Source organism: Panthera pardus, unplaced genomic scaffold (assembly GCF_024362965.1).
Source record: "Panthera pardus isolate Hobbes unplaced genomic scaffold, ASM2436296v1 HiC_scaffold_6, whole genome shotgun sequence".
NCBI lineage: Eukaryota > Metazoa > Chordata > Mammalia > Carnivora > Felidae > Panthera > Panthera pardus.
This window is the reverse complement of record NW_026526991.1, coordinates 47,335,492-47,362,574: the sequence shown is the minus strand read 5'-3', so window position 1 is coordinate 47,362,574 and position 27,083 is coordinate 47,335,492. Positions and strand designations below refer to the sequence as shown.

Below are 27,083 nucleotides of genomic sequence, written 5' to 3'. Positions count from 1 at the left end.
CATCTGCTTGGACATCTGACTGCAGGGAACTTCATGACATGGATTTGGGAACTCACACCAGATCACTTCTGGCTGCCATTGTCTGTCCCTGCTAATCTCACTTGGGTGGCAACAGAAACCAGATTAAAGAATGAATTAAAACATTGCTCTGCAGTATGATGGAAGAGGCTGTGTAAAGTTAATACACTTACAAAGAAAACGGGCTTGAAATTCTACTTAGGGGAAGGGGAGGAAAAATAAGATAAAAACAGAGAGGGAGGCAAACCATAAGAGACTCTTAAATACGGAGAACAAACTGAGGGTTGCTGGAGGGGAGGGGAGTGGGGGGGGGTGGGTTAAATGGGTGATGGGCATTAAGGAAGGCACTTATTATGATGAGCACTGGGTGTTGTAAAGTGACGAAACACTAAGTTCTCCCAAACTACGCTATATGTTAACTAACTTGGATTTAAATAAAAATAAAAATAAAAATAAATTCTATTTACAAGGGACTAAACTTCACTGCAACTGAGACCCAGGACCTGTGAAGTTCCAAAAGGAGCTGAGGCAAGATACTGAAAAGCCAAACCTCTTTCTTTTGTGGCTGCAGCTCTGAAGTTCAGGGGCCTGCCGTCAGAGTCTGTTCAGATCTGAAACGTCACAAATGATTCATTATTCATGTTTGTAAAGGAAGGAAAAGCTCCTCTAACCTGCAGATTTCTGTCAATGCACCAGTTGGTTTCAAAATCATCATCATCTTCTCCAAAAGGGTTGATAAGCTGCTCAGCTACCTGCGGTGGAGAACATAGAATAGGTCCATCGTGATGCTTGTGAAAACTAGGAATGCAAGCTAAAGGTGACGGAGGTGATGCCCTTTGCCACTTTCATAATATGAAGCCCAGAGGGGAGTGGGTGGTTCCACAGACGCCGATGTTTACCGGCAAGCGACACTGCTCTCAGACCACGAGCGAGGCACCTGCGTGGGTTTGCTCTCCAGCGGACCTGTCTGTTCAGCTGGTGACAGCACAGGCCCTTCAGGAGAAGTTGTGCCATGTAGGAGCCAAATGATTGATGTTCGGGTACACCTCAAACCCGTGAATGTCGAAGGAGCACACATAAGGTGCAAGGCACCGTTTGCGGCACGTCCAGGGCGACGTAGCCTGGGGGCTTAAGGAACTTACAAGGGCCCAAGTGATGAGACAAAATGTAACCATGAGGAAGGGAAAACACTGGAGATGTAGACCACAATGAAAGAAAATTAAGTCAAGGAGTTTTCACAATTATTGGATCCAACTGTTGAATGAAAAGTCAGAGAGCGGGGGGGTTATGAAGCTGGAATTTGTCTCACTTTGTTTTACTCTAAAGGATTTACTTTTATCCGGTGGGTCAATTTTCCCCACTATGAAAAGTTGAGGCAGCGTCTTACCGTATATTTTCTAATAGTTGGTCAATATGAAATGATCTTAACCATGTTCTGGCATTGAATAGCCTTCTTGATAAGAGATTTATATGTCAAATATGACTCCTTTATTATTATTTTTAAATCTCTTGGTTTTTATTATCTAGTGTGTGTGTGTGTGTGTGTGAGAGAGAGAGAGAAAGAGAGATTTTACATTCGGTCTAAATGGGAAAAAAGTGTATAAAATAAAGACACCATTGATTAGTTGAATTTCTATGTTCTGAGACCATTTTGTAGAAATTCTGCCTACTTATTTTTTAGGACTTAAGTCTAACCACTAACCACTTAGAGCAGTTGTTCTCAACCTTGGTTGAAGATCAAAGTCACCAGGAAGGCTTTAAAAGAACTTGATGCCCGGGTTCCTCCCTTAGAGATTCTAATTAAATGGGTGTGAGGTTGAGCTGAGATATCAGCACCTGGTGAAACTCCCGAGAGATTTTAGTATGTGGATGGAGTTGAGAACCGTCAACTTAGAGAGATACGTCGCCCCACTTCCCCAGACTGGGCAGGACCTGAGCCCGGAATCAGTCAGCCTCACAGCGACATCCACGTCAAAGTCCTTTCCAGGGCCTGTCCATCCTTCCTTGCCTGAGATTTTCCCTAAGTGGGCCACTGAAGAGGCCTGGAAAATATTTTTGTTATAACCAGAATTTCACTTTTATGGGATCAGTCCTGCATATAGTATGAGAGTCTACATTTAACTTTCAAAATGATACCTATGTTTCAGAATTGATTTTCTCAAAAAATATCCTTTACTCTTTTGGAGGCTTCATTTCCAGCAGGTAACTAATATACTGTTTATAAGGTTAAGATGGGATTTTTACACTTTGAAAATATTTATAAATATTGGAATGGACAAGATAAAACAGCTGCTTAGAAATTGAGATATAATCCATTGAGTGGGAAAACACTTCTCCTAGGACTGTCTATCTCTTAAAGGAGCTAATGTGGTATTTTCATATTTTGCCTTTAAAAATATTTTATAAAGGAAAGGAAAGTTAATATTTTATTTATTATTTTTAAAAATATAATTTATTGTCAAGTTGGCTAACCTACAGTGTGCTTTTCGGTTTGGGAGTAGATTCCCGTGATTCAGCGTTTACATATAACACCTGGTGCTTGTCCCAACAATATTTTAGAGGGCATTTCCCAAGGCAGGAACTGCTAACTGTTCCTAACAGGCTGGTCCAACACCTCACGTAGACACAAAGCAAAGAATAAGAAGCTTCGCACAACTCAGGGGAAAGGGCAATAAAAGACTAGAATGATTGGGCACCTGGGCCATTTGTAGTGATTTATTGTTTATAAAACTAGAGTCTACTTTTTTCACTAATGGGAGAGGAGAGCTATTAGTCTCTCTTGCTCTTTCTCTGTCTTAAATGGGTAAAAATAATTAAGAATTACCATCACCTGGTTGAAAATGGTTTTCCCATTTATAAAGGACATGCTTTTACTTTTTGAAATGTCAACGTATTTATCATTCTTGGTTAAGATTCAAACCAGTGAAAGTAAAGGCAGTGGCAGGGAAAATGTTGCCACCGCCTGGAAGGCCTCCACGGTGCATGTCAACATGTGGCTGGCCAAAAGGTCAAAAGTTTGAAAATTCGATTTTATTCATCTTCAAACTGTCATTAGATTTCATTTACCTTGATTTAGCCATTGTCTTTGTGTGTGTGTGTGCGTGTGTGTGTTCCATTCACTACCAGGCTCCGGCTCTGGTATTTACCTGTGCATCCAGGGAAGGGTAAGGGGTGCAGGGAGGGGCGGGGGTTGGAGCAGATACAATTCTGCACCCATGACTGGACAAGTCCTCCTCACTGCTCTGACCTGTTTTTAATTTCCTGGCAAACCAAATGTCGTCACAAATCCTGGTGTTTCTGGTTTTGATTCTGTTGAATCATTTTTTGAGTCTCGGTTCTGGTTTTGAAAATGGGATGCATTTAATGGGGGACAGCTAGTGGGATTGCAGAGAATCACAGTTAACTATTTACAAAGTTGAACAGAACCAAGAAATAATATAATACGAATACTTAACTCTGATACACAAGTCTTCTTATTTACCCTCTTTTACTCTGCCTACTGGCTTATTGTGGCATAAAATATCAGTGAAGTCACAGTTATTACTTTAATTACGTTATTATAATCCTAATGGGAGCACACAAAGACTTAAATTACTGGCCGTAAAAGAGTATTACTGCAACGTCTTTGCTTAGATTGCTGCAATATGGTACTCACCACATCACTTGAATCCCTAGTTTACAAGTAATAACATCTCTGAGTGATTAAATCTTAAATCTACCTTTGACTCGCTCATGAGCGAGTGACTCAGTAAAGGACCAGGGTGCAAAGGACAGAACATGACAGATTACAGAGCAGGTCTCAGGCACAGAGACGGTGGGCTACCTTGAGCCATCCTGCATAGAAGAAGAACTGTAGGAGAGTGAAGATTGGAATGTAAAGATCTAAGTCATGCCCCGCGTAGCCTTTGGTGGGATCCAAAAACTGGCGTCCAATCAGGCAGGCAAAGAAGAAGGTGTAGACAGCCAGAGTGACAACCTGCAACGGAGAGAAGTCTGAGTGAGAACACAACGCTGGACCCCCACAGCAGGCCAGAGTGCCTAAGTGGGCAAGTAGCTAAAAACCACATGCAGGGGCACCTGGGTGGCTCAGTCGATTAAGCATCCAGTTCTTGGTTTCAGCTCAGGTCATGATCTCATGGTTTGTGAGTTCAAGCCCCGCATTGGGCTCTGCACTGACAATACAGAGCCTGTTTGGGATTCTCTCTCTCCCTCTCTCTCTGCCCGTCCCACTCTCTCTCTCCCTCTCTCTCTGCCCTTCCCCACTTGCACTCTCTCTCTCTCTTTCAAAATAAATAACTAACTTGGGGGGGGGGGACAAACAACACACGTGCAAAGTATTTTATACCTGGGTATAAACCAGCGGAATCCCAACCCAGTCATAACCAAATAAGAGGCTGCACCAAGAGCGGTATCTGTTCATTTCCTAAGCCAGAAACAGATAAAACATGGTTTACTAAATGATGCGTGTGGCAATAAATATTTCCTGGGATTCATAACGTGGCCATGACTTTTATGAACATGTCTGTAAAAGGACAAGGCTGACTTTGTAAGGCTGGTAATTGGTTCTGAAGGCTATTCCAAAAGGAAAATCCTGAAAATGACAATCAACGCCATTCAACAGTGCAAAAAGGATGGAGACAGATGGATATTTAAAAAAAAATATTAAAATAAATCAGGACTTTATAGAACTATCGCCTACTCTATTGAATCCATGATTTCCAACATGTATATTGGTCCAAAGTGTTGATGGGAAGGCAGGGGTTAGTATTTTAAATAAGTAATTTCTATCCATTTTGGTAAATTTATATGGAGAGCAGATTTGTTTGTTTGTTTGTTTGTTTCTCGACTTCTTTTGAAAACATGCTTACTGTAGAGTTTGGGGAAAAAAGAAGTACCTCCTAAACCTTTCTCCCCCACAAATGAGGACTTTAGCACACTCATATTGACTGAAAATATCTGTCTGGAATGGAAAGGACTTGAATCTACTGATTTCTCCTTTATCACACATAAATTACTATATAAGCCTGGGAAAAAGAGTTATGTTAATTTGGGAGCTATTTTTATATCATTCACTCCTTTTGGCCGAATCTAGGCAGGAGACTGTCATAGGGCATATCTATCTAGCCCTTCCATAAATCTGTTTCTCAGATGAATTCAGGGTTATTTCGTTTAATGAAAACATAATTTTGTTTCCTGGAGCATCTGACAAGTTGGCTTAACCTCAGGAACTTCTAGTTTGGGGGAACTGATTGGGCAGGTTTATTTCTACTCCAGATTTTACTCTAGGATCCTGGGGGATGATAAATATGCCATGTGGACACCAGGTCATTCAGAGCCCTTGACAGATGTTGCTAATCAATTAAGGGACACTTTCTTACAGAGCCCATGACAAAGCCAAATTCTGTTTAGACAGAATTTCTAAGAAACCACTACCAATCAACCTGAGTCAAAACCTGTATACTACCCCTGTCCTGCATGTTAAGGGTTCTAATACTAGCCCAGTCTTTCCGGTTCCTTTGGAACCAGGCATGAACAAAGCAGACACATCCTGGTCTGACCTGCTACATCCAGGTCCCTGTTGGTCTCTGATTAGCATCTCTTATGGGTGGTTTGTGACGTACTTACAGTCATCAGTGATTGCAGATCAACACTGTCTCTGATTCTACCTTCCTTCCGGGCTTTAGCTGCAAGATTTCCAAACCAGATGAATGGAACCCAATATTTCAGATGAGGAGATTTGAGGTGGTCAAATAATTTTCTTTCATCTGCCGTCATAAAACCTTTAGCACAAAATAAAGATAGCTCAATTTTACAGAATTAGCTTAGTACTAATAACATTACCATAAATATTTTCATGCTTAGTATGTGAGCATACAGTGAGGGGAATATTAAAAATATATAAAATGATGGTTCTTGCCTCAAGTAGTTTATGCTTGTATTAGAGATAAGGAATGCGTTTGTGCGAGTGCACACACACAAGTTTTATATCAGTAATACATAAGGCAAGACATGTTGGTAATCCCTCATAGAGATGGCCAGTAGAAAGTAAGGTGACATTAAATGTGGACTAGAACATCTGGGGAAAGTTTCTTCTCTAGGTTTTGGTTTATTCATCTAAAATTGGGAACAAGGATACTTAGAAATGTTGGGATTAAAAAAGTAAAAGGTGTTACCACATACAACACACTTAGTATAGCATGGAACCCGTGAATCACATACTTTTCCTCCTGACTGCTCACTCCTTTCACAGTCCTGATCAACCAGGACCCCTTCTGTGAAGCCTTCCTTGATTTCTTTCTTCTACTTCCCCTGGAATTTCTCCCCTTCAAAGCTCCCTGCACAGTGCTCTCTGTTGCCTTATATTGTAGTAATGTCATACATAAAGGTTTTGCCTGCCAAGACCCACGGGAAGGGCTAAGAGCATACTGTCTTCGTAGTCCCCACAGCGGTTTGCATATACCTTGAAAGTATAATTTTTATAATCTTTATTTATGTGTGTGTACAACACAGTTTGCCTGAGCTCCCAGTGACCTTTCTGAGCCTCAGTTTTCCCAAGTGCCAAAGGAAGATGATAATATCTACTTCCCAGGGATGTTGTAGAATTACCTGAGATGATGGAAACATGTCGAGAGCTTAGCATAATGCTTAGCACATACTTAGCACTCGATAAGTGCAAAGGCATAATATATTATGAAATTTTAGCTATCTACCCGACCTCCAACCTGCACACCGAGGAAAGAAGAGATTTGAAAAAGTTGAGAGGAGAAATTAAGTAGGTTTATTTAAGAAATAAACATTTACTGAATATCTACTATGTGCCAGGGTTCATTCATACAAATATATACTTTAAAAGCTTACAGTTTGCACTTGACTTTTTATTTTTTTAAAAAATTTGATTGAATCACTCAAATGGTACAAAAATCCAAAAGGGCCAAAAGAATATTAATAGGAAAAGTAAGTCTCATTTTCCCAGCCACACAGTTTCCCTCTCTGAAGGAATCACTACAATGAATTTATTGTGTATCTTTCCAGTTATACAGGCTTGATTTTTAAGAAGGCAAATGGCTTTCTACTACATGCATATCTGCCATTTGCTTCTATTTTTTGTTTATATCTTGGAGATCTTTTTTGTTGTTGTTGTTAACGTATAGAGAGTGGCATCATTGTTTTTGATGGCTGCATTCTAGTTAATTCTATACGATATTTTAACTAGTCCTCTTTTGAGTAGACCTTTAAATTGTTTAAATTTTTTTGTTATCAAAAACAATGATGCCATGACTATCCTTGTACTTACTCCTTTGACTTTTTAAGTGGACTTTTCAATGTTAATTATGATTTAGTACAAATAATGTTTTCTGAACTAATGCTTTTTTCAAAAACTGAGTTTTGCTAGATATTGATTTTGAGTGACTTTTGTCTCAGGAGGAATGTAATCATTTGCTTATGAAATTCTAACACATTCAGATGAAAATCACTTTTGCCCCAGTGTAGCACAGTTAATATCTTTAATGATCTGTAATCAATTTATGAATCTGATTATCCCGCTTCAACTAATCCGCCCTCTTTACCATGTAGTTTTATTTCAGAGGTGTTACTATAACAGAAAAGAAGTCAAAGGAGAAGTGAGATGTGCTCTGGTTTATGGAGCTTTGGAAATACCTAGGTCTAGGTCAGTGTTTTTGAGAATAAGGTCCACAGATCATGGGTACCCGAGTCACTTGTGACATCTATTACACATGGAGAGGGTGAGGCTCCACCCTTTCCTACTAAATCGGACTCAGTAGTGCTGAAGTTCTCAACCCAGGTCTTCACCCTAGGGTCTCATGTGGGTACTTTTAGCAAATACCAATGTCTTGGCCTTATCCCTGGAGATTCTGATTCTATTGGTCTACAGTGAATCCGGGCATCAGCATCCATGTAAAATCTTCCTGATTGACTTAATGGAATTGGATACAGGCAGTCACACATGTACCAAGCTCTGCCGCAAATTCTAGCACACCGCAATATTTGAAAATCACTGCCCCACCGAATGAAGATCCTATTTGTTCAGTATTTGAAGTAAACAGAGTATCAACTACAAAGCCAATATTTACCAACACGAGACTCATTTTAGATAATACTCAGGTTATTTATGTTAGCTTAGAAGGGGGGTGGTGGTTCTGCCCATCCCTGAGGAATTGGACTTTCTCCGGATGTCAAAAATAACAATGAGCCTGATCATTCTTTTCTTATTTCTCAGTGCGTCTCAAGTTTTTGCATGACCCAGATAATCTGCTTTTTTTTTTTTTCTTTTTAAAGACTTGCAGAGCGTGAGTAAACCTTATTATGAGAAGTTAATAAACTTGACCTGTCCTGTACTTAAAGATTTGAGGCAATGGGTCACCCTTTACCTAGAAGCCTGTTCTTGGAGATTTCATGTCAATTGTCTAGCAGTTTTATTCTTGGGATTTCTTCTGCAATTTTCAAAAATTACCCCATTTATATCCTGGCTGCAATCGCTGTCATTTGACCCAAGAATAACTTTACCTCTGGTTATTTTTTATTCAGGAGTATGGATCAAATTGTGCTGGTGAGTTCTTTTTTTGGCTTAGCAGAATGCAATATGCCGAGTGAGGGTTTATTCAGCGCGTGCACTAAAGCTAGAGTTAGGTCCTCCCCCATACAGCACATCCACCAACTGGGAGGGGACGTGTAGAGCAAGGAAAGCTGGTGGTTTTTAATTTTTAGCCCAAACATACTGAGTGCTTTGCTAGGCTCCGTGAAAGATGAATGACAAGACACTAATGATGATGACACTGACGCGTCCTGCAAGAGCGCACAGGCAGGGTGATTTTTGTTATTCCCTGCAGGGTCACACATCTCATCTAAAGTAAACCCTCTCTTTGAAAATCAAGGTATCGGGCAATCAAAAGGAAATCTATAGATTGTTGGTTAAATCAATTGAAAGAACATTTATTATGAAATGGAAGGTTATCCTCATCAGCACGTCAGGTCATTATCACCACAGGCCAGTGATGTTTTTCAGGATGTGGTCATAATCCTCATCTCTAGGACTATGTGAACCACAGGCACTGATTCGCCACAGTTTGGTAGCACTGTTAACTGGCCGGTCCTCACACAACCCCATGACCTTGATATGTCAGTCTTCATGCCGTGCTCCCTCGGGCCCTGTCCACACCCCTGGCGTTACTATTTCATCTTGCTGTTGTATCTGCCCAGAACTTCCTTGCTCTCTTTTCCTTCTGGCTTTCTGGCCAGTTCAGCTCTGTTCGGCAATTTCCATACTGCTTATCCCAGGAAACCTCCTTAATATTTCAAACCAAGGTAACACACACACACACACACACACACGCACGCACACAGTGTTTACTTGCGACTTGAATTGTGGTTTGGTGGAGTAAGTGAGACCTGCTCCTTTAAGGCAAAATGTTACAGCCCTCAAGCCAAAAGCCTAATTGTGTCCACTGATAATATGCCAGTCTTTATGGATTTTGCCTGTTGCATGGTTTGTCTATTTTGCCTCAGCTGAAGTCAAGGCAGGTGTCTTTAGCTTTTAAAGCAGAGTGTGCAAATGAGCCTCTCTTAGCAGAAGAACTAAAAGCACTGCATCTCAAAACTTGGAGGCAGAATGGGTTTGTTGCCAGTTCTTTCTGTAAGAGAAAGTTGTGCATTCAGCATCTGAGCCCTTCCCAGAGAGATGGCTTTTTCAGGAAGATTGCAACGTGCCTGGCTCATTTTCATCTCTGTACTGTACTTTCTAAATGAATGGAACGAAGCCATCGGATTCAACTATAGCTCTCCTTTAAACTCAATGGTAGGGGTTTAGAAATCCTTGTCAACTGGGAAAATCAAAGGGAGGTAAAATGAGACTGAGGGAGAGAGATGGAATCACATTGTGAAACCACTGTCCTGGGCAGAATGTCAGAATTTTTTTATTTTTATTTTTATTTTTTTTTACCATGAACCACAGTAAGATATGTATGGTTCCCCAAACAATTAGTGGTTCTTTCACATAATGTGCTCTTTAATATTTAGTGTTCATCTCTGTTCTATTCTATTCCATTCCATTAAAAATGCTGCTAGCAAGCCATTGAAATGATTTAAGAACCCAATAATGAGTTACAGCCCAGAGTCTGAAAAGCTTGAAATAGGATTTGGTTGAGTAAAATCAGTTTCTGGGGGAGTAATACTGAACAGAGAGATAGAACCTCCTCTCTTTTTCTGATATGGGGAAAAACATCTCTACTCAGCCATATCCCTGGCCCCACATTAATATCCCATTTGGTAGTTCACTGCCTTCTACACATGACACACAGGAAATAACATAGCCCAAATCAGTGCTTTTAACTGCTTACCTGTCTAGGTGGCCCAGAATTACATTTGCCCTGAACGAATAGATTCGAGGCGGTCTGCAGGTGAAGCTGAAGGAGTTAATAGATAGGCTCTAGTGCAGTGGTTCCTAAACTTTGCTGCATATTAGAACGGTCTGGAGAGCTTTAAAAACTCCTGATGCCCAGGTTTCGTCAGACATCTATTGAATCCTAATGTCTGGGGGTGGGAGCCAGACATCAGTATTTTTTAAAAAACCCTAGTGATTTTGGCTTCTGACAAAATTTAGGATCATTCACCCTTGTGCACAGAATACACAGCAAGCTGGCCATTTTAGCATTCTTGGCCTGAGTCAAACATCCTGCAGTGCTTCCGGGAGCTTGTTCAAAATGGAGACTCCTAGGTTGTAAGCCCCAGATATTCTGATTCCGTCAGCTGTCTGGGAACCTGTAATTTAAATTTAAAGTGCCTTTGAGGGTGCCTGGGTGGCTCAGTTGGTTAAGCGTCCGACTGTGGTTCGGGTCACGTTCTTGCGATTTGTGGGTTCGAGCCCCATGTCGGGCTCTGAGCTGACAGCTCAGGGCCTGGAACCTGCTTTGGATTCTGTGTCTCCCTCTCTCTTGCCTCTCCCTCACTTGCACTCTGTCTCTCTCTCTGTCAAAAAATAAATAAACACTAAAAACATCTAAAAGAAATTAAGTACTTTTGATAATTCAGTGAATGTTTGAGAAACATTGAGTGGCTGCTTTGATTCAATTCTTAGAACTGTGTGTAACCTTCAAACATTGACCCGCTGAGACTACCCATCATGGCATTAACTCAAGTAGGGCTAGTTCTACCGTGCACTCTCTCTCCTATATGCAGCAAGTGTGCATAGGTGAGCCAAGTTTCACTCACAGGATGACATTCTGTCTGTTCTGGGCACATCATGTGAGACTACAGGGGTAACTGACTCAGCCTGTAAAAGTTCAGCCAAGAGAGTGAAAACTGGCACAACCCGTGAATACCACCGTCTCCTTGATCATCTCTGTCGCACGGAGCAGCTGGAGATTTTACAGAGACCGAGGAGCCCCAGTGCCAGGGAATGCCTCTGGAAGAATTGAACAGCAGACCACAGGGCAGAAAGTCAATATTATATAACATCTATTTGATTTTACTTAGTGAGAGAAGATCACAGCTTACGTGAGGTAAGTATGGGGCTAGCCTTCCAACCAGTGCATCTAAAGGCAGAACTTGTATCTTAACAGCCACTTGACAATTGAGAGCTTGGTTAGTTGTGTTAATGTCTGTTAACTGTAAGTGTTGCTAACATTGCTGGTGGGGTCTCCTCATTGTAGAAGAAGCTTGAGGAATATCATGTTAAGATTCCAGGGCTTTAAGAAAACTGAAGAGTGCCCTTTCCTCAAATTTTACTCTTTTCTGACCACTTTTACTGGCCACCAAACACAGAAGGAAACTATTTTAGAGAAATAGAGATACAATGCAGAGATATAAAGTTTAGCCGTAAATATGTTTGTGCTTGTCTCTGAAAATGATTCGTGTGAGAAAAGATTCATAGTAATTTTTATGGATTCTTGAGGACAGGGACCATACCTATTCTTGCTTCTCACTGTGTTCCCGTGCTCAGCACAGCGCCTGGCATATAATATACACTCAATAGATCTTTTTTAAATAAGCAAATGCAAGACAGATGTAACAACAGCTTTAGTAACATTTCTTTTAGAGGAATGCATATAATTTCCCATTACCTATTTTTGTGCTTCTGGTGAGTAATTTTGAAGGGAAATATTTTTTTTTTCCTGGTCACCATGAAATGCCAGATAAAATGTTTCAGTTCGGTCTCATGCCATAACATAAACACCCAATTAAGGCCATCACTTGACTCGGTGAAGGTCTGGAATTGTGCACCTGACTTGACTTAGAATGAGTGACATCTTCCAGGGTTGGTGATTGGAATGACTGGAATTTTCCAGGACAGGTTTGTTGCCAATAGACAAAATAAGAGAGACTCTTCTGTCACAGCTCCTCTGGTAAATAACTGATGACAGGCCAGTTCAGGGAATTTTTAGCGTAACTGATACTATTTTGCACTCAATTGTTATTTCTATTTTCATGTGAGCAGAAATAAAACTATTTTATTTTTAATTTGACAAATTTAACCTGTAACATCAGAGCATATGCATTACCCCGGTAGCATGCATTTGGTCCTTCTGATTTTCCAGGTTAATGTAACTTGACTGTCCAACTTCAAAGCAAGGAAAGTTTAGGGACCAGCAGGTGAGAGCCCCAGCCCATCCAGCTCTGGTCTAGGGGTTGCCAGGTGCTTCAGAAGGACATGCTGATCTTCCTTCTCTCTGCCCTCTCACTCAGTTCCTCCTGGCCAGCCCTGAATCTTTGTGGCAGGGACCCTTCCTGAAGCAAGGCAAAGAAAAGGTTAGAAGGAAACTCCGATGGCCTTAAAGCCTATTTTGCTCAGAATGTGATCTGGGGACCCCTCGCCTCAAAGTCTCCAGGAGCAGATTAAATACATTCAGTCCTGGACACCACCCCAGGTCTACTGAGTCAAAATCTCTGAAGGTGGTGTCTTGGGATCTGCATTTTTGGCAATATTGATTTTGAACAATATCTAATGTGCACTGAGGTTTGAGAACATGCACTTTTTTCTGACAGGTGATTCTATGTAGGAAAGTCACGTGGCAAGAAGTAGGTATTTTGTGTCCTCCACAGTGCCTCCAGCCTTTGCCCCCACTCCTCGGGGGCCCCTGTGCTCCACTCACCAGCCCCGTCTGCCTTTAGGCGGAGCAGGTGTCCTGGCTGTGGCTCAGGACATCTGCCAGACATTTTCCGCCATCCCTGAACTTCCTGTTCTTCCCAGAAACGTTGGCACAGGCCAAGGAGAGTCAGACAGTGGCGGAGGCGTGTGTCCAGTTGTCGGAGCTTGGACACTAGCCCCATGTGCAGACTGAGTCAGCCCTCTCTGCTGGGGAAAGGAGCAAGAAGTCTGGTGAGTCAGTGCTGCCAGTCGGCAGAGAGGGCGCCCAGTCGTGGGGTGGGCCATGGGGCGGTCAGGAAGGACCCTGCCTCTGGGGCGTGTCCCCCAGCTTCGAGGGCAGTGGCTTGGACCCTCTGCCTCGCTGCCTGATGCACAGACTTTATGCTCCTGGGGGCCCAAGCTGTCTTTTCTGCTTTTTGAGAAAAAAACTACTTATAAGAGCAGTGGGGACGTGTCCACTGTGAGGTCCGAGAGGACCCCAGAGGCACATGCAAAGGCTTCAGCCCCCTCCTGGCTCCATCGGTTCTCTCCTCCTTCAGAGGCTCCACATAAACCGAGCGAGAGATTGAAGTCAGAATGATGCCCACTATGGCCATGCAGGTCTGATTCAAGCGCCCTGGATGGCAGCCTCTGAACAGACTGGTGGCGATGCCCCTCTCCAATTCTGGAGCCTCTTGTGTGGTCAAAACCACAAATTCCCCCCTTCTCTTAGTTGTTGCTACTTTGCTATTAGTAATGAATTACTCAGTGGATGCCAAAGCCTTTTACCCCAGGGGTGAGAAAAAGGGGTTAAAAAAAAAAAAGCATCCCAGAAAAGAATCCATTCTTTTCAAACTTCAGCGTTTAACACGGCGTGCAGGTTTGCTGAGCTTTACAGCCAATGGTTCTGATCCAGCAGGTCTGAGGTAGGGCCCAGAAATATGCATTTTAAATAAACAACTCAAGGAATTCAAGATGTGAAGTGCCTGTGGGTCTGCAGACTACACCTTGGGACACACTTGTCCAAATGCACATCAAGGAGTGAATACTTCCAGATTCGCTTAGAATGGTCGTGGATGTGGGTGGTGGGGAGAGAGGAGTCCAATATTCCAAACGCCTTGGAAAGGGGCAGAGGGTAAACACAGGTGCAAAACAGGCATTTGCACAAGTTTGACAAGGGGTAAACCTTGGCATTATGAAAGATACACGTACAGGAAATGAAATCACATCATTCTATTCGTCCTCCATATCAACTTGCCCCTCAGAACCGTGCACGACTCGGCCTTCTTTGAGCTCAGCTGTGACCAGAGGCCCCAGAGGCCTCTTCATCGCCAGCCATCCTGGCTTCCTCCTGCTGTGCTTTGAATATGAAGGTGACGCTGGAAGGGATTTGCTTTGAGAGTTGGGCCTGGCGGCCTGATTCCTGTCCGAACACAGTCTCCTCTCCCCCAAGGAGGCGTCGGGACCAGTGACACACCATCTTTATGCATCGAAGTAAACTTCAGCTCTCACTCGTCAATTTGGAACAGGTCAAACCCTTCTTGCTCATTTTTAGGACTTTCTTCGGAGGTGGAAACTCTTACTGCTTTTGATCCTCAGGACATCAGGATAAGAAAATTAACTCATCACGTGGCATTTTCAACTAGGTCATTCTGAAACAGTATTCAGCTTTTAAATTCGGAGGAGGGGTGACAGGTAATTCTTTAAAAGTCCCTCCTGGCTTTATATCATCACAGACCTGTGTGTATGCCAGGCCATTTGTATCCTTTATCTGAATCCTTAGCCTACACCCCAGACCGCACTATTTTCTCACGTCTTACCCTGTACCGCAACACCGTCCTCTACTCTCCTCCATGACCACCTGGTCATAGCAGATCCAGAAGACCCGGGATGTCACATCAAGTGAGTCTTCGAAAATGAGCGAAGGGTGACGTTATGCCATTGTGCTAGGTGATTTCATTCTTGATAGCAAGAGCGTCCTTACCACGTGCCAGGTACCGTTCGGAACGCTGTGCAAATGTTAATTTATTCAATCCTCACAGAAGCCTGTGAGGTATATGAGTGGGGTGGTATTGTAAGTTCTCATCAGCGCGTTTTATGGATGTGGAAACTGAACATAACAGGTTAAGTAAATCACGCAGGCCATGCAGTTAGTGAGTGGTGGAGTAGGGATTTGAACTCCTCCTTTGTTCTGAGTCACTACCTACGTTGTTTTTTTTTTTTTAATTTTTTTTTTTAACGTTTATTTATTTTTGAGACAGAGAGAGACAGAGCATGAACGGGGGAGGGTCAGAGAGAGGGAGACACAGAATCTGAAACAGGCTCCAGGCTCTGAGCTGTCAACACAGAGCCCGACGCGGGGCTCGAACTCACAGACTGCGAGATCATGACCTGAGCCGAAGTCGGCCGCTTAACCGACTGAGCCACCCAGGCGCCCCTATATTGTTTATCTAAGGAGGCAAAACCAAATCCAGGCCAAAAAGGCCTCAAAAAAAAAAATCCCAAATACCATTCTTTTTTAAAAATCCGTTTTCAAGGACATTTCAGAAAAGGAGACGGGATACGGCAACCTAATTTGAGACTGTCCTCAGTATAAAGGCAGAGTCGTCTCACGGTTTTTATATGGTCTACGTATTCACTACTATATTCCAACAAACTGGCAGATTGCTAACAACGGCCCAGCACAACCGCCAATTTTTATTCAGTGTGTGCCAGCAATGATCTCATTTAAAGCGCTTCACATTGAAGGCCGCTTTAACCGCTTCTCTCCTAAATATTAACACACCGAAGAGAACCATCCTTCCACCATGACTTGTTCTCAGCACACTGTGTCCCGGAGGACCAGGTAGAACACCTGCATCTACTCTGAGGCATGAGAGAGACGACATACCCGCACGGCCTGGATGAAAACTCACCTTCCTGGTTCCCGCTAGAATCTACTTCTGTTTGGAGAAAAGCATTCACCTTAGGAGTTTTGAGCCTGTATCATAATTCTGGCTCCTCTACTAATGGTCCAGGGCCGGTAACAACCTCTCTTTTTTCTCTTTTTTAAAGAAATTTTTTAGTGTTTATTTATTTTTGAGAGACAGAGCATGAGCTAGGAGGTGGGGGAGCAGAGAGAGAGGGAGACACAGAATCTGAAGCAGGCTCCAGGCTCTGAGCTGTCAGCACAGAGCCCAACATGGGGCTTGAACTCACGAATTACGAGATCATGGCCAGAGCCTAAGTGCGAGGCTTAACTGACTGAGCCACCCAGGTGCTCCAGTTATAACCCCTCTGAATCTATTTCCTACCTTTCTCGTGTCTTGTTTTGGGGTTTTTTTTTTTTTGGATCCAAATGAAATAATATTTATGAAAATGGATAAACCATAAAGTGCTAGAAAAGATCAGGTAATAGGGGTGCCTGGGTGGCTCAATCCGGTAAGCCTCCTATTTTGCCTCAGATCACAATCTCACAGTTTGTGGGTTTGAGTCCCGAGTCGGGCTTTGTGCTGACAGCTCAGAGTCTGGAGCCTGCTTGGGATCTGTGTCTCCCTCTCTTTCTGCCCCTCCCCCACTCATGCTCTGTCTCTGTCTCTCAAAAATAAGTAAACGTTAAAAAAAAAGAAAAAGATCATACAATATTAAAGATGATTTTAATAAATATGATACTTTTTACTCTGGCATATTTATGTAAAGGCCAGTGACTCTCTGCCACTTAATTTAAGGTTGACTGCTGCTTCCCCTCCTTCGCCGCCCTGGCAAACTTCTCCAGAGCAGTAACTATGTCTTATTCATCGTTGCCTCTTAAGACTGTCTGGCACATAGTAGGTAATCAATAAATGTTCCTTGAATGAATGAATAAATAAAAGACATTTTCAAAGGAATTTTGAAGGTTCCCATCTAGGATGAGAGGAGTCCGTGGAGGGAAGAGTCATTCACAATACCTGCTTCAACCACATGGTCCATCGTAGGGAACCTTTTGTACACAGCCGTGCTCACCGAGCGGAAGATGAGCAGGGACGTGAGGTTCACATAGCGCATCAGGGTCCTTCTGAGCAGGCGCCCGTGTTCGTCGCTTCCGTGAACACTGCTGGAGATGAGGAACATCAGCCTGTCTGGCCAGGGCAGGTTCACAAACTGGTTCCACCATCGGTTCACTACCAGAGTAACATAAAACCCTGTAAAATAACAGGAAGCTGTAAAGCAATTTCTTATAGCAGACATGTTGACACTGATGCTTTTAGCAGAATTTCAGCCTCTTCAGGGATCGGGGTGTAAAAATATGTTGTTATCCATACTTATGACTTTGCCCTCCAAAAAAAAAAAAAATGTAATTTGTGCCTGGCAATGTCATAGCACCCAGTAAGTGGGTATTAGAATTCAAATATTGATGGCAAAAATGGGCAGTTAGTGAAGAGAAAGCTTGATTGTCTGATAGCAAATTATTACCTCAAACTTGTTTGGTGTTAATTTAGCGAAAGCAGCCCTGAGGGCAAACTTTATGGATGATTCTGGTTCTATTGCAAGCAGCGGCTTTTCAGGCATGCCTCTCAGCTTGGAAACACTCCCATGCAGAGTCATTGATGTCATCCGAACAGAGACAGTGTGGCTGCGTTCTGCGTGTGACCTATACTTACCAAGCACAAAGGTTACTGGAATTTGTTCAGCATATCTGTCACAGTAAATTGATAATTTTTCAAAGTAACGTTTTTGGGCTCCTGTAAGTAACAATCTGGAGCAAAAATAAAATGCACAGCCCTTTATGATATTATACTTCTGCACCTGCTTTGCAAGTGATATTCAGTGCAAACAATTAAGCACAAATAATTGTAATTTTTTTTAAGAAGCGATAATGCTTTTTTCTACCTAAGCTGATAGATCTCAAAAGCTTTTTAATTGCTGAATGTTTCAAGTACCAATGTTTTCAGTACATAAATGTTATTGGCCATTAGACAGTGGGATTTATTAACTTCCATTTACTTATATATTTTTTAACTTTTATTTTTAAATACTTTATATTTTAAACTTTTATATGATGAGTACATTGGATTTAGAGCAAAATAACTCATTAAAGAGTCCAATTTTCCATTATTCATCAGGTATACTTAAAAAAAGGGTGTCTTGATTAAGTGAGCTACAGTTGTTAAGTAATTATGAGGATTAAATTATAACCCTAACCTTGACATCTTGATCTTACGAGTATGCTACTTAGCACATTCTTGATTATATGTGTTGTACTTCAAAGGCTATTATACCCATTAATTTTAAAGACCACAATTATTTAAAATATAAAATAACACATACCAACAAGGAGTAAAAACTTTTATTCCTGCATTTGGTGGGTTTGTGTTTGCATAACATAAATATCAAAATTTATATTATGCATCTCACCAAAACCCATTTTCTGGTATGAACTTAGGCTAAACCTAAGTTCATTTAATGGAACTATTATTGATATTTATGTTACAGGGAGGGGATTTGCAGTCAGGAGAGACGTCCCAAGGCAGGGTAATCGTAATGTCGAGACCTACAAGGAGAAGCAACGCAAAGGAATTTGCATAAATGAATGGTACAGCTGTTCCAAGGGAGGAAGAAATCCCTGGGGAAGATCCATTACAACATATGTCAAAAGGCCTGTTTGAGTCAGTAGAATTTTGATAGAGGAAGCAGAGGGATGATGGGGTAACAGCGAGCCACCAATCAGATTGCACGTGAAGAGCTGGTAGTGACAAAGGAGTTTGGGGTGCAGGATGGGCTTGGAGTTCCTGCCTCAGCTTTGAGGAGGTTTCAGAAATTCTTATTCAGCTTGTTCTTATTCAGCTGCACAGGCCTGTCAAGGTCATGCCAATGACAAGTCACAGCCATAACAGTTTCCGACACTCAAATAGAAATGGTCCAAGAGGATTTAAAGGCAGAAAGCACAGACCTTAAGGTCAGACAAAGCCAGGTTTGAATCCCAGATCTGCCCCTTACAAATTTGGACTTGGAACATATTTTTAAATCTCTCTGAGCCTCAGTTTTCTCACTTGTAGATGGGGACAATAAAGCCTATGTGTTAGGAATGTTATGAGGATTAAAGAATATATCATATATAAAACCACCAAACATACAGTGTCATACTTTTTCGATAATAAAGTGGTGGTTATTATTAACAACTGGCCAAAGGAAAAAATATTTAGCTAATAGCTCCGTAGAAAGTTTACTAGCTAAAAAGTACTAAAATGGTGATTTTTGTCGAATTCACCCCAAAATAAAAAGAGGCATACTCAAAAGTAATGAAGTCTGGTTTTGTCTCATGATTTTTGCTAAGTATCATTATTTGCTTAGAATAGAATTTTAAAACTTAGGATGATTAGTAGACATGAGAATGATGCTATAATTTTCTACAGGTATGTTTGACTTTCTTGATAAATTCAACCTATAGTGGTTGGTATACCTTCAATCAAGATTAAGAATATATTTTGACGAGATTTTATAGCTGAACTTTACAAAAATGAAGAATGACTTGCACGATTGATCATTGTTATAAATGTAAGCACTCTTTGGTCTTTAGCAAAAATACGTGCATACAATTTTGTGGGGTATAAGTAAGATATTGAGGCAAGAGTGGAGGCCCCGTGGAGGATTTCTGGCCACGACGCAGCTGCTCTGAGTGCTATTCAGAGTACTATTGCAGCAGTAGCAGCAATAAACTCACATTAGTAAAAATAAACTAATGAGACAATTCTTCTGAAACGTCATGTGTCTTCCACTATTTCATATTCTGAAGCATTAGGTGATACAAAAATACACTGTCAAAATAACGTTGTACTTATAAGACACATCTGAAAAATTATTAGAGGTTTTTAAATAAAACCCCTGATGTCCCTTTACAGATATTTTGATATGCAGCAAAATAGCCCTTCCTATTCTATTTCTGACAATTATCAGCTGGCCAAATTACTATCTCTCTTGGTCAAAGGGAGTCCTGTGGCTGCAAAGAAGAAGGTCGGTAAGAGCAATGATAATACGAAGTCGTTCATCAGTATGCGGGAGAGAAAGAACAAACTGAAGTACATAGAAAAGGTGGAAATACAGCCTCAAAAACCTTTAGCTTTTCTATTTTAAGTTTTAAATTCCCCCAGAGTAAAAATGTATGCAATAAGTTTTAATTAAAAAAAACTAAACACAGATATCACATGTTTTCACTCCTACGTGGAATTTGAGAAACTTAACAGAGGACCGCAGGAGAAGGGAAGGAAAAATAAGTTACAAACAGAGGAGGAGGCAAACCGTAAGAGACTCTTAAGTACAGAGAACAAACAGGGTTGATGCGGGTGATGGTTGTGAGGGAGGGGAAAATGGGAGATGGGCATTGTGGAGGGCACTTGTTGGGACGAACACTGGATGTTGTATGTAAGCGATGAACCACAGGAAATCTACTCCCAAAGCCAGGACTATACTGTACACGCTGTATGTTAGCTAACTTGGCAATAAAGTATTTAAAAATAAATAAATAAAAATAAAAGAAAATAAAATTAGTTAAAAAAAAAACTCATAAAGCTTCCCATTTGCACTACTGGTAACATTTTATTAAGACTATAATTTTAGTCACAGAAGTATTTCCTCAACATGATTTTGCTCAAATTTTCTGTCGATCTGACGGGCTTAGGTTGTGATGATATAAAGAATAAACATCTTCTGTTGTGAATATAACGTACCCCGCACTCAGAGGGCAAAAATAAAATAAATTCGTTTTCAGGCTTCGGCACCACCCTGGATGAGATCTTGTCATTCCAGGCAAAAGAAAGGAAAGTCACCTGATAGACACCCTTCACGGACATGTCAATTATGTAGGTAGTGGCTATAAGCTGCCAAGTCACAAATTGAAACTATCAATGACATAGCTGAGAGAGGCACCGATGATTATTTGTTCGTGGCCTTTGCCACTCAAAATCACCACTGAGTGAGGATTTAAGTAATAAATCTGCCATTTTATGCCTCCGGCAAAATCCTGGCAGGGTGTCTGTGGCACAGGGTGCCACATTGTGATCAATTCACATGGGGCTGGCATGAGGGCCACCTGAACATGATAGAGTCTACTTGAGATCCCTAAGCATGGGTTAAGTGTGGATTAAAATACCCTGAGATGAAGAATGCAAGAGAGGATCATGCAAAAGAGAAGATTACATAAGGCAAAAGTCAGCGGCAACCCAAGGCTCAGATTTTTGAGACTGTATTCTTACATGATATTTGATGGCCGTTTAAGGAGACATGCAAAGGAAGGTACCTGTACACCAAACTTATTGCCGTGTAAAAAACAGCAAAGACAATAAATTCCCTGTACAGTAGTTTGTAGATGCTGCCTCTCCACTTGAGGAGTAACCTATGAAATCCAAAAAAAGTCGCATTTGCTACTTTACTGGAGTACGTGACAGTCATCTCGGATAGTTTTTCTATTTTTTCTAGAAGAGCAAGAAGACAAAACACAAGTAAAAAGCAGTGCTTAAGATGGAGCATAAATCTGTGTCTCAAAGAAACCCAAGCCGGTCACCAGTCAACCGTCTCCCCATTTTGCCTTTCTGTGTTTAAATCATTTGGAATTTGGAGATAACCAACATCTCCATGTTAAATCTTTTAGTAGAAAAGGGGAGGAGAATAGTCTCTGGAAAGAGTATTATTAGAACCCGGCTTAATTTATAAATATTATTTTCAGGTTTTATAGTCATTACTTAGTAATATTTGAACGAATGAATGAATATGATATATGAAATACGTTGTAGAATCACCTGTCATGTATTTTCCTAACCCACGGGAAGATTCAGGGTACTGATACGCTATATTAATTGACATTCTCAAAGGCACTGGCCATACTTACTGTTTGGGTCTTTATTTGCTACAGTATGTAAAGAAGTGTTTATTTCACCCTTAAATTTCGTGAGGGGAACTTAATGGCTCTCTTCTTAGAACTCAGGAGATATTGTTGAAAAGAAGCAAGACTCTTAAGATAATTTAATTGATGGGTCACTTTTGGTGGTTTTAGTTGGATGTGGGTATCTCTCTAGTGGAGCTGCAAGTGCACAGTTGACTCTCTGTACATTTCAAAAGGCAGGGCCACAGGGATAGGACAGAAGGTGCACTTCCCTTTGGAAGTCATGCGTAAAAGGCTTAGGGAGGTTCACTTTCTGTTTGGAGCCAACCAAAATAAGGCCATTATTTAGGGCTCTCTCCACGTGGATCTGTTCCACAGATACGGGTAGAATGAGAATTGGACCCCTATGCCTCGTTCCAGTGAGTTCTCTGGCATTCATTGCTTTTCAACAAGACATCAAACATTCAGGTTCTGAGACGGCCCCGAACTAATCTTTGTTTGAAAATCCTGCACCACCACTTTCTAACATGGAGCATATACAGAGAAAATGAAATTTCTCGGAAATCTTTCTTGTTTCCAAAGAATCTCTGAGGGGAGTGTTCCAGAGCTACTTAGATGGAAATTATGGAGGTCTGAGGTAGAAGTGGGCAGATTTCTCATATAAAGTAGCCTGCAACCCACATTTTATCTAAACGGGAAGATGTTCTGTCTTTCTTCAGAGGTGGGAAAACAATCCAATTCTAATTTGCCTAGTTTCCCTAAAGAAATAAAATTCTGGCACTATATTCACAAACTTAAGCCTTCAGCATCACTGATTTTAGTAAAGAAACCAGGACTTTTGGCATAAGTAAGTGGCATTACGAGAGGACGGGAATCATGCCACAGCCAGTTTCATTTTTCCATTTTACCTTGTCTATCTGTGTAATGTGAGTACAGTCAAAACTGGGAGAGAGGAGCCTAATAAATTAAGCAGATTTTATAATTTGTTCTCGTGGGCAGCATCATTTTAAATAACAGTCCTCAACTTTTTTTTCGTTTAACCATCCACCCTTCTATTTCGGCTATCAGAAAAATTAAGATCAGACAGAGTAGAGATCAGAATTAAAATGCATAGATATACTCTCTGTGCACTAACCTATTTCTTTGGTTTCAAGTCTCCGACGGGAAAGAAAATCTTCCAATTTCAAGCTCCCCCTGAAGAGGTGCCTTCAGGTCGGTGTTGCGTTCGGCTCCGCTCTTCACTCACGCACAGTCAGATTTTCTTTCCTTCCCTGGCCACCGAGAAGACCCAGAGGGTGACAAGTACAGGAGTTAAATGTTTTTCCACTTGTGGAGGCCTGTTTATGCCAATTTGCCCACTGATGACAGTTATAGCCGGGAACAAACAGAAGCAACAGCTGCTGATGTAGCTTTTTCCTCATCTATAATTATAACTCCACCTGCCGCCCAAAGTACCCCTTTGAATGAGAAGTCGGAGGTGACGTGAAGGAGATTGGGCCATTGAAGTACGTTATTTTCATTTTGATTCTACCCTGGGATCAAGGAAGAGAGATCCATTTTCCCCTACAAGGTTCTGAAGAGGCTCCACTGGTCAAAAAAGGGAATTAGGACAGTCTGTGTGTGCTTAAAGTGAAGAATGAGTTGTTGTGAAGCCATAAACTGGGGCAGATAAGAATTTTCTTTCATTTGAGAGGTATTGAGAATGCTCTCCCATTAAAAGCAACAAGCATACGTGTTTCAGTGTGCGTGTGGGCGCATGTGTGCGCACGCATTTTAGCAGAGCATAGAAAATTATTATGTGTGATGGCTTAGTGTAGCGGAAAATAACACCCTGATTCATTCATTACGTTTGTTATCCTTCCATGTCAGCTAGGAAAAATTGTAAATTATTCAAAATGACTTCCATAGTTTCCTTCTTGAAAGAGAGAGTTCATTGGTATTCTTTAGATAATGAAATAAATAATTTCAGGGTCAATTCCTGGGGACTTTGCAATCTTCTAAAGTAATGTGTGCACCCAGCATTGCAACTTAAGCTTAACTAAAATGACTACCAAAAAAACCCATATATTTTTGTGAGAAAAGAAGAGTAAAAAGACACTCATTCTAAAATTGAGAATATATACATTCTAAATTTGTATATATATATATATATATATATATATATATAAATTTGTATGTATATAGAATATACATTCTAAAATTGAGAATATATACATTCTAAATATACATTCTAAAATTGAGAACATATACATTGAGAATATATGTATATACATATACAATATATATACAAAGGTGGTGTTTTTTTTTTTTTTTTTTACAGCAGTCTTAAATTTTATATGCATTTGCCTGGTTTCTTTATCAAACTATAAGCACCTTAGAGCAAAGAGTTATAGTGTCTGATTTCTTGCCCCCATCCCTGTTCATAGTTCCAGCATGAAGCCCTGTGTATAATGGATATTCAATATGCATCTGTCGTTTGATTATCACCTTGTCACTATGATACTTTTGTCAGTACATTTGGGGGAATTTATGAACATTTTATTTATTTATTTATTTATTTATTTAAATTTGTGAACATTTTGAAAGCACATATTTTCTATTTGGTTGCCATGAAAAGTGGCTGGATAGACCTGACATTGCATTTATAAAGGTTTGCAAGACTAATCAATGTTATAGAGTTTGAGCAAATCTAAACCCAAGTGCTTATGAAATAGAAACGTGGGAGGTAGTTTTAAAAATTCTCACTTTTGGGGGCTCCTGGGTGGCTCAGTCAGTTAAGCAACCAACTCCTGATTTAGGTTCAGGCCATGATTTCACGGTTCATGAGAGCCCTGAGTCGGGCTCAGTGCTGACAGTGCAGAGCCTCCTTGGGATTCTCTCTCTCCCTTTCTCTCTGTCCCTCCCCGCCTCTCAAAATAAATAAACATTAAAAAAAACCTCTTGCGTTTGTGTCTCCTGTTGGATGTGTGGTTGGCCCTGAAACGTGGCATGATTCCCAGCAATCACGACTGCATAACTGGGGAGTCTGCCTCATCTTTGGGGCACTGTTGGCTGGTCTCACTTTTAAACAAGGTTAATGATGTTCATATTTCCCATCAGGCTCTTTTGAGGAATGACTAATTAATGGTTCAGAACGCATTCTAAATGCAAGTTAGTCAATAATGACTAGACTAAATGTACAAACTCTCATTATTGGGCTCTGAGTCTGGCGGCTATTTCTAACACATACCAAAAGATGCCATTCAGAAATGAACTCATTAGAGGGGACAAGCCACTATAGCTTATTTCAAAATACCCAAACAAATTGCAAAGTTAACTGTTTATATGATTTTTTGAAGAAAACTTTAAAGTCTCTTGTTTAAAATAGACATGTTCCAGATACTGAAAGTAACATATGCTTATTAATAATTAAAACAACATATAGGGGCACCTAGGTGGCTCAGTTGGTTAAGCGGCCAACTTTGGCTGAGGTCATGATCTCACGGTTCGTGGGTTTGAGCCGTGTGTCAGTCTCTGTGCTGATAGCTCAGAGCCTGGAGCCTGCTTCAGATTCTGTGTCTCCCTGTCTCTTTGCCCCTTCCCCATTCTCACTCTCTCTCTCAAAAATAAATAATAAAACATTAAAAAAAATGAAAAAGCCCCACATTCATTTTAAACTCTTTTACTTGTATCATTGATGTGAGGAATCTTTGCTAAATTTCTTTTGAGTGCTTGGTTGAACATGGTCATGTGCACACAAAACTTTGCATTCAAGAAAGTTCCAAGTTTTGCTCAGTCGGAAGAGCATGCGACTCTTGATCTTGGGGTTGTGATTTTGAGCCCCACGTTGGGTGCAGAGAATACTTACGAATAAATATTCCAAGACTAGAAATTGTTGTATTTTGGAGAATTTTATTCCGACTCTCAGATTTTTGGACATTACTAAATGGAGAACAATGAATCATAAATGTTTTTGCACAGGAAAAGGGCTGGAAAAAAATCTGTGTTGTAGACAGGGGAGTCTGTGAGAAGAGTGTGTGATGTATTTGGGCAGGGACTATAGAGAGGGAACCGGTTTGGAGTTATTATGGCTGTCGGTAGTGGGGTGGTGGGTGAGTGCAATGCAGAAGGATGGTGAGATAAAGTCCAGAAGAAAACTACCACTGGGGGGAGAAAAAGGAGGGCGGACTGAAGGGGGAGCCAAAGGAGGAAAGAGAAGTCTGATAGGACGCTTGCTTTGTTCATTGAGCCCGCTTGCTCATGAAGAATGAGAACTACATAATATTTCGGATTTGTTCAAATGACACAGTTCTTTGTAGGGCACCATGTGACTTTAAGATGTTTCTGATTAGAAAAAAATGGATGCAAAGTAAAATCACAAAGAGGAGCTCATGTGTGCATCAAAAGTCAAGTTGTTGAATTATGTTTGATTAGCTAATCTTCAGTTTTTCTGTTAATAATTCTGTTAATAATGATTCTTCTGGCACTTACTCATTTTGCTATACGTTGGATCTCTCTAGAAAAAAGACGGTAGTCAGTGCCAAGGCCCAAGAAAAATTGATACAGTAAACTTCCAGTTGAGAACATTCATTCATTCATTTTTCCCCCCACATCAGAATACCTTGGTTCAGTTTGTTTGAGAACCACTCACGGTGATATTTTTCCCTACAGACAATTTTTTATTGGCTCAGTGGTACTGTAAGCCTCTTGAGAACACCTGCCTTACTCTTTCTTATTTTTCCCCTATGTATTGGCTGCCACGATTGATGCCATAGCTGCGAAACGAGCAGCTGAGTGGGACAAGTCTTGTGTCTGTCCAGATGAATGGAGATTTCTGATATATGTTGTTGGTGATAGAACTCTCCCGAAAAAATCAAATCCAAGTGGGATTAATTAATTATTTTCTTTTTGACTTCAGGGGACAAATAGAGAACTTCTAGGATGAGAAAGACTATTGAATTTTATTACAGATGAAGCTCTAAGCTCATAAGTGACTGGATATTTGAGGAGTCATCATTACTTTCCTTACACAGAGTAATTGCCAACTCAGCAAAACAGAAATGCATTAGTTCAAATTCTGAAGGTTACCTTTTTCTAATGGGAGGTACAGATGCTTTGTTCTATTTTAGGGATGAAAGCTCAGAGTCTAGAGAATCCTTACTATGGTACTTA

The 27,083-nt window shown here is 40.9% G+C and overlaps 2 protein-coding genes across 4 annotated transcripts in view; one reads left to right on the top strand and one right to left on the bottom strand.

Moving 5' to 3' along the window:
* The window catches only part of BEST3 (bestrophin 3), a 39,256-nt gene extending 15,830 nt beyond the window's left edge, over positions 1-23,426 (bottom strand). Inside the window, exons 1-7 of one of the 3 annotated variants that reach the window (XM_019455071.2) lie at positions 21,351-23,426; positions 17,719-17,813; positions 17,026-17,259; positions 5,644-5,798; positions 4,364-4,441; positions 3,842-3,994; positions 690-770 (exon numbers count right to left, since the gene is read on the bottom strand). In XM_019455071.2, coding sequence (XP_019310616.2) covers positions 690-770; positions 3,842-3,994; positions 4,364-4,441; positions 5,644-5,798; positions 17,026-17,259; positions 17,719-17,813; positions 21,351-21,580 — 1,026 coding nt within the window. In that variant the 5' untranslated portion in view covers positions 21,581-23,426. Of the gene's footprint in view, positions 1-689; positions 771-3,841; positions 3,995-4,363; positions 4,442-5,643; positions 5,799-17,025; positions 17,260-17,530; positions 18,003-21,350 lie in introns of those variants that run through there. The other 2 variants (XM_019455072.2, XM_019455073.2) reach the window with 2 other exon arrangements.
* RAB3IP (RAB3A interacting protein) overlaps positions 1-27,083 on the top strand; it is a 146,015-nt gene that overhangs the window by 33,623 nt on the left and 85,309 nt on the right. The window lies entirely within an intron of this gene.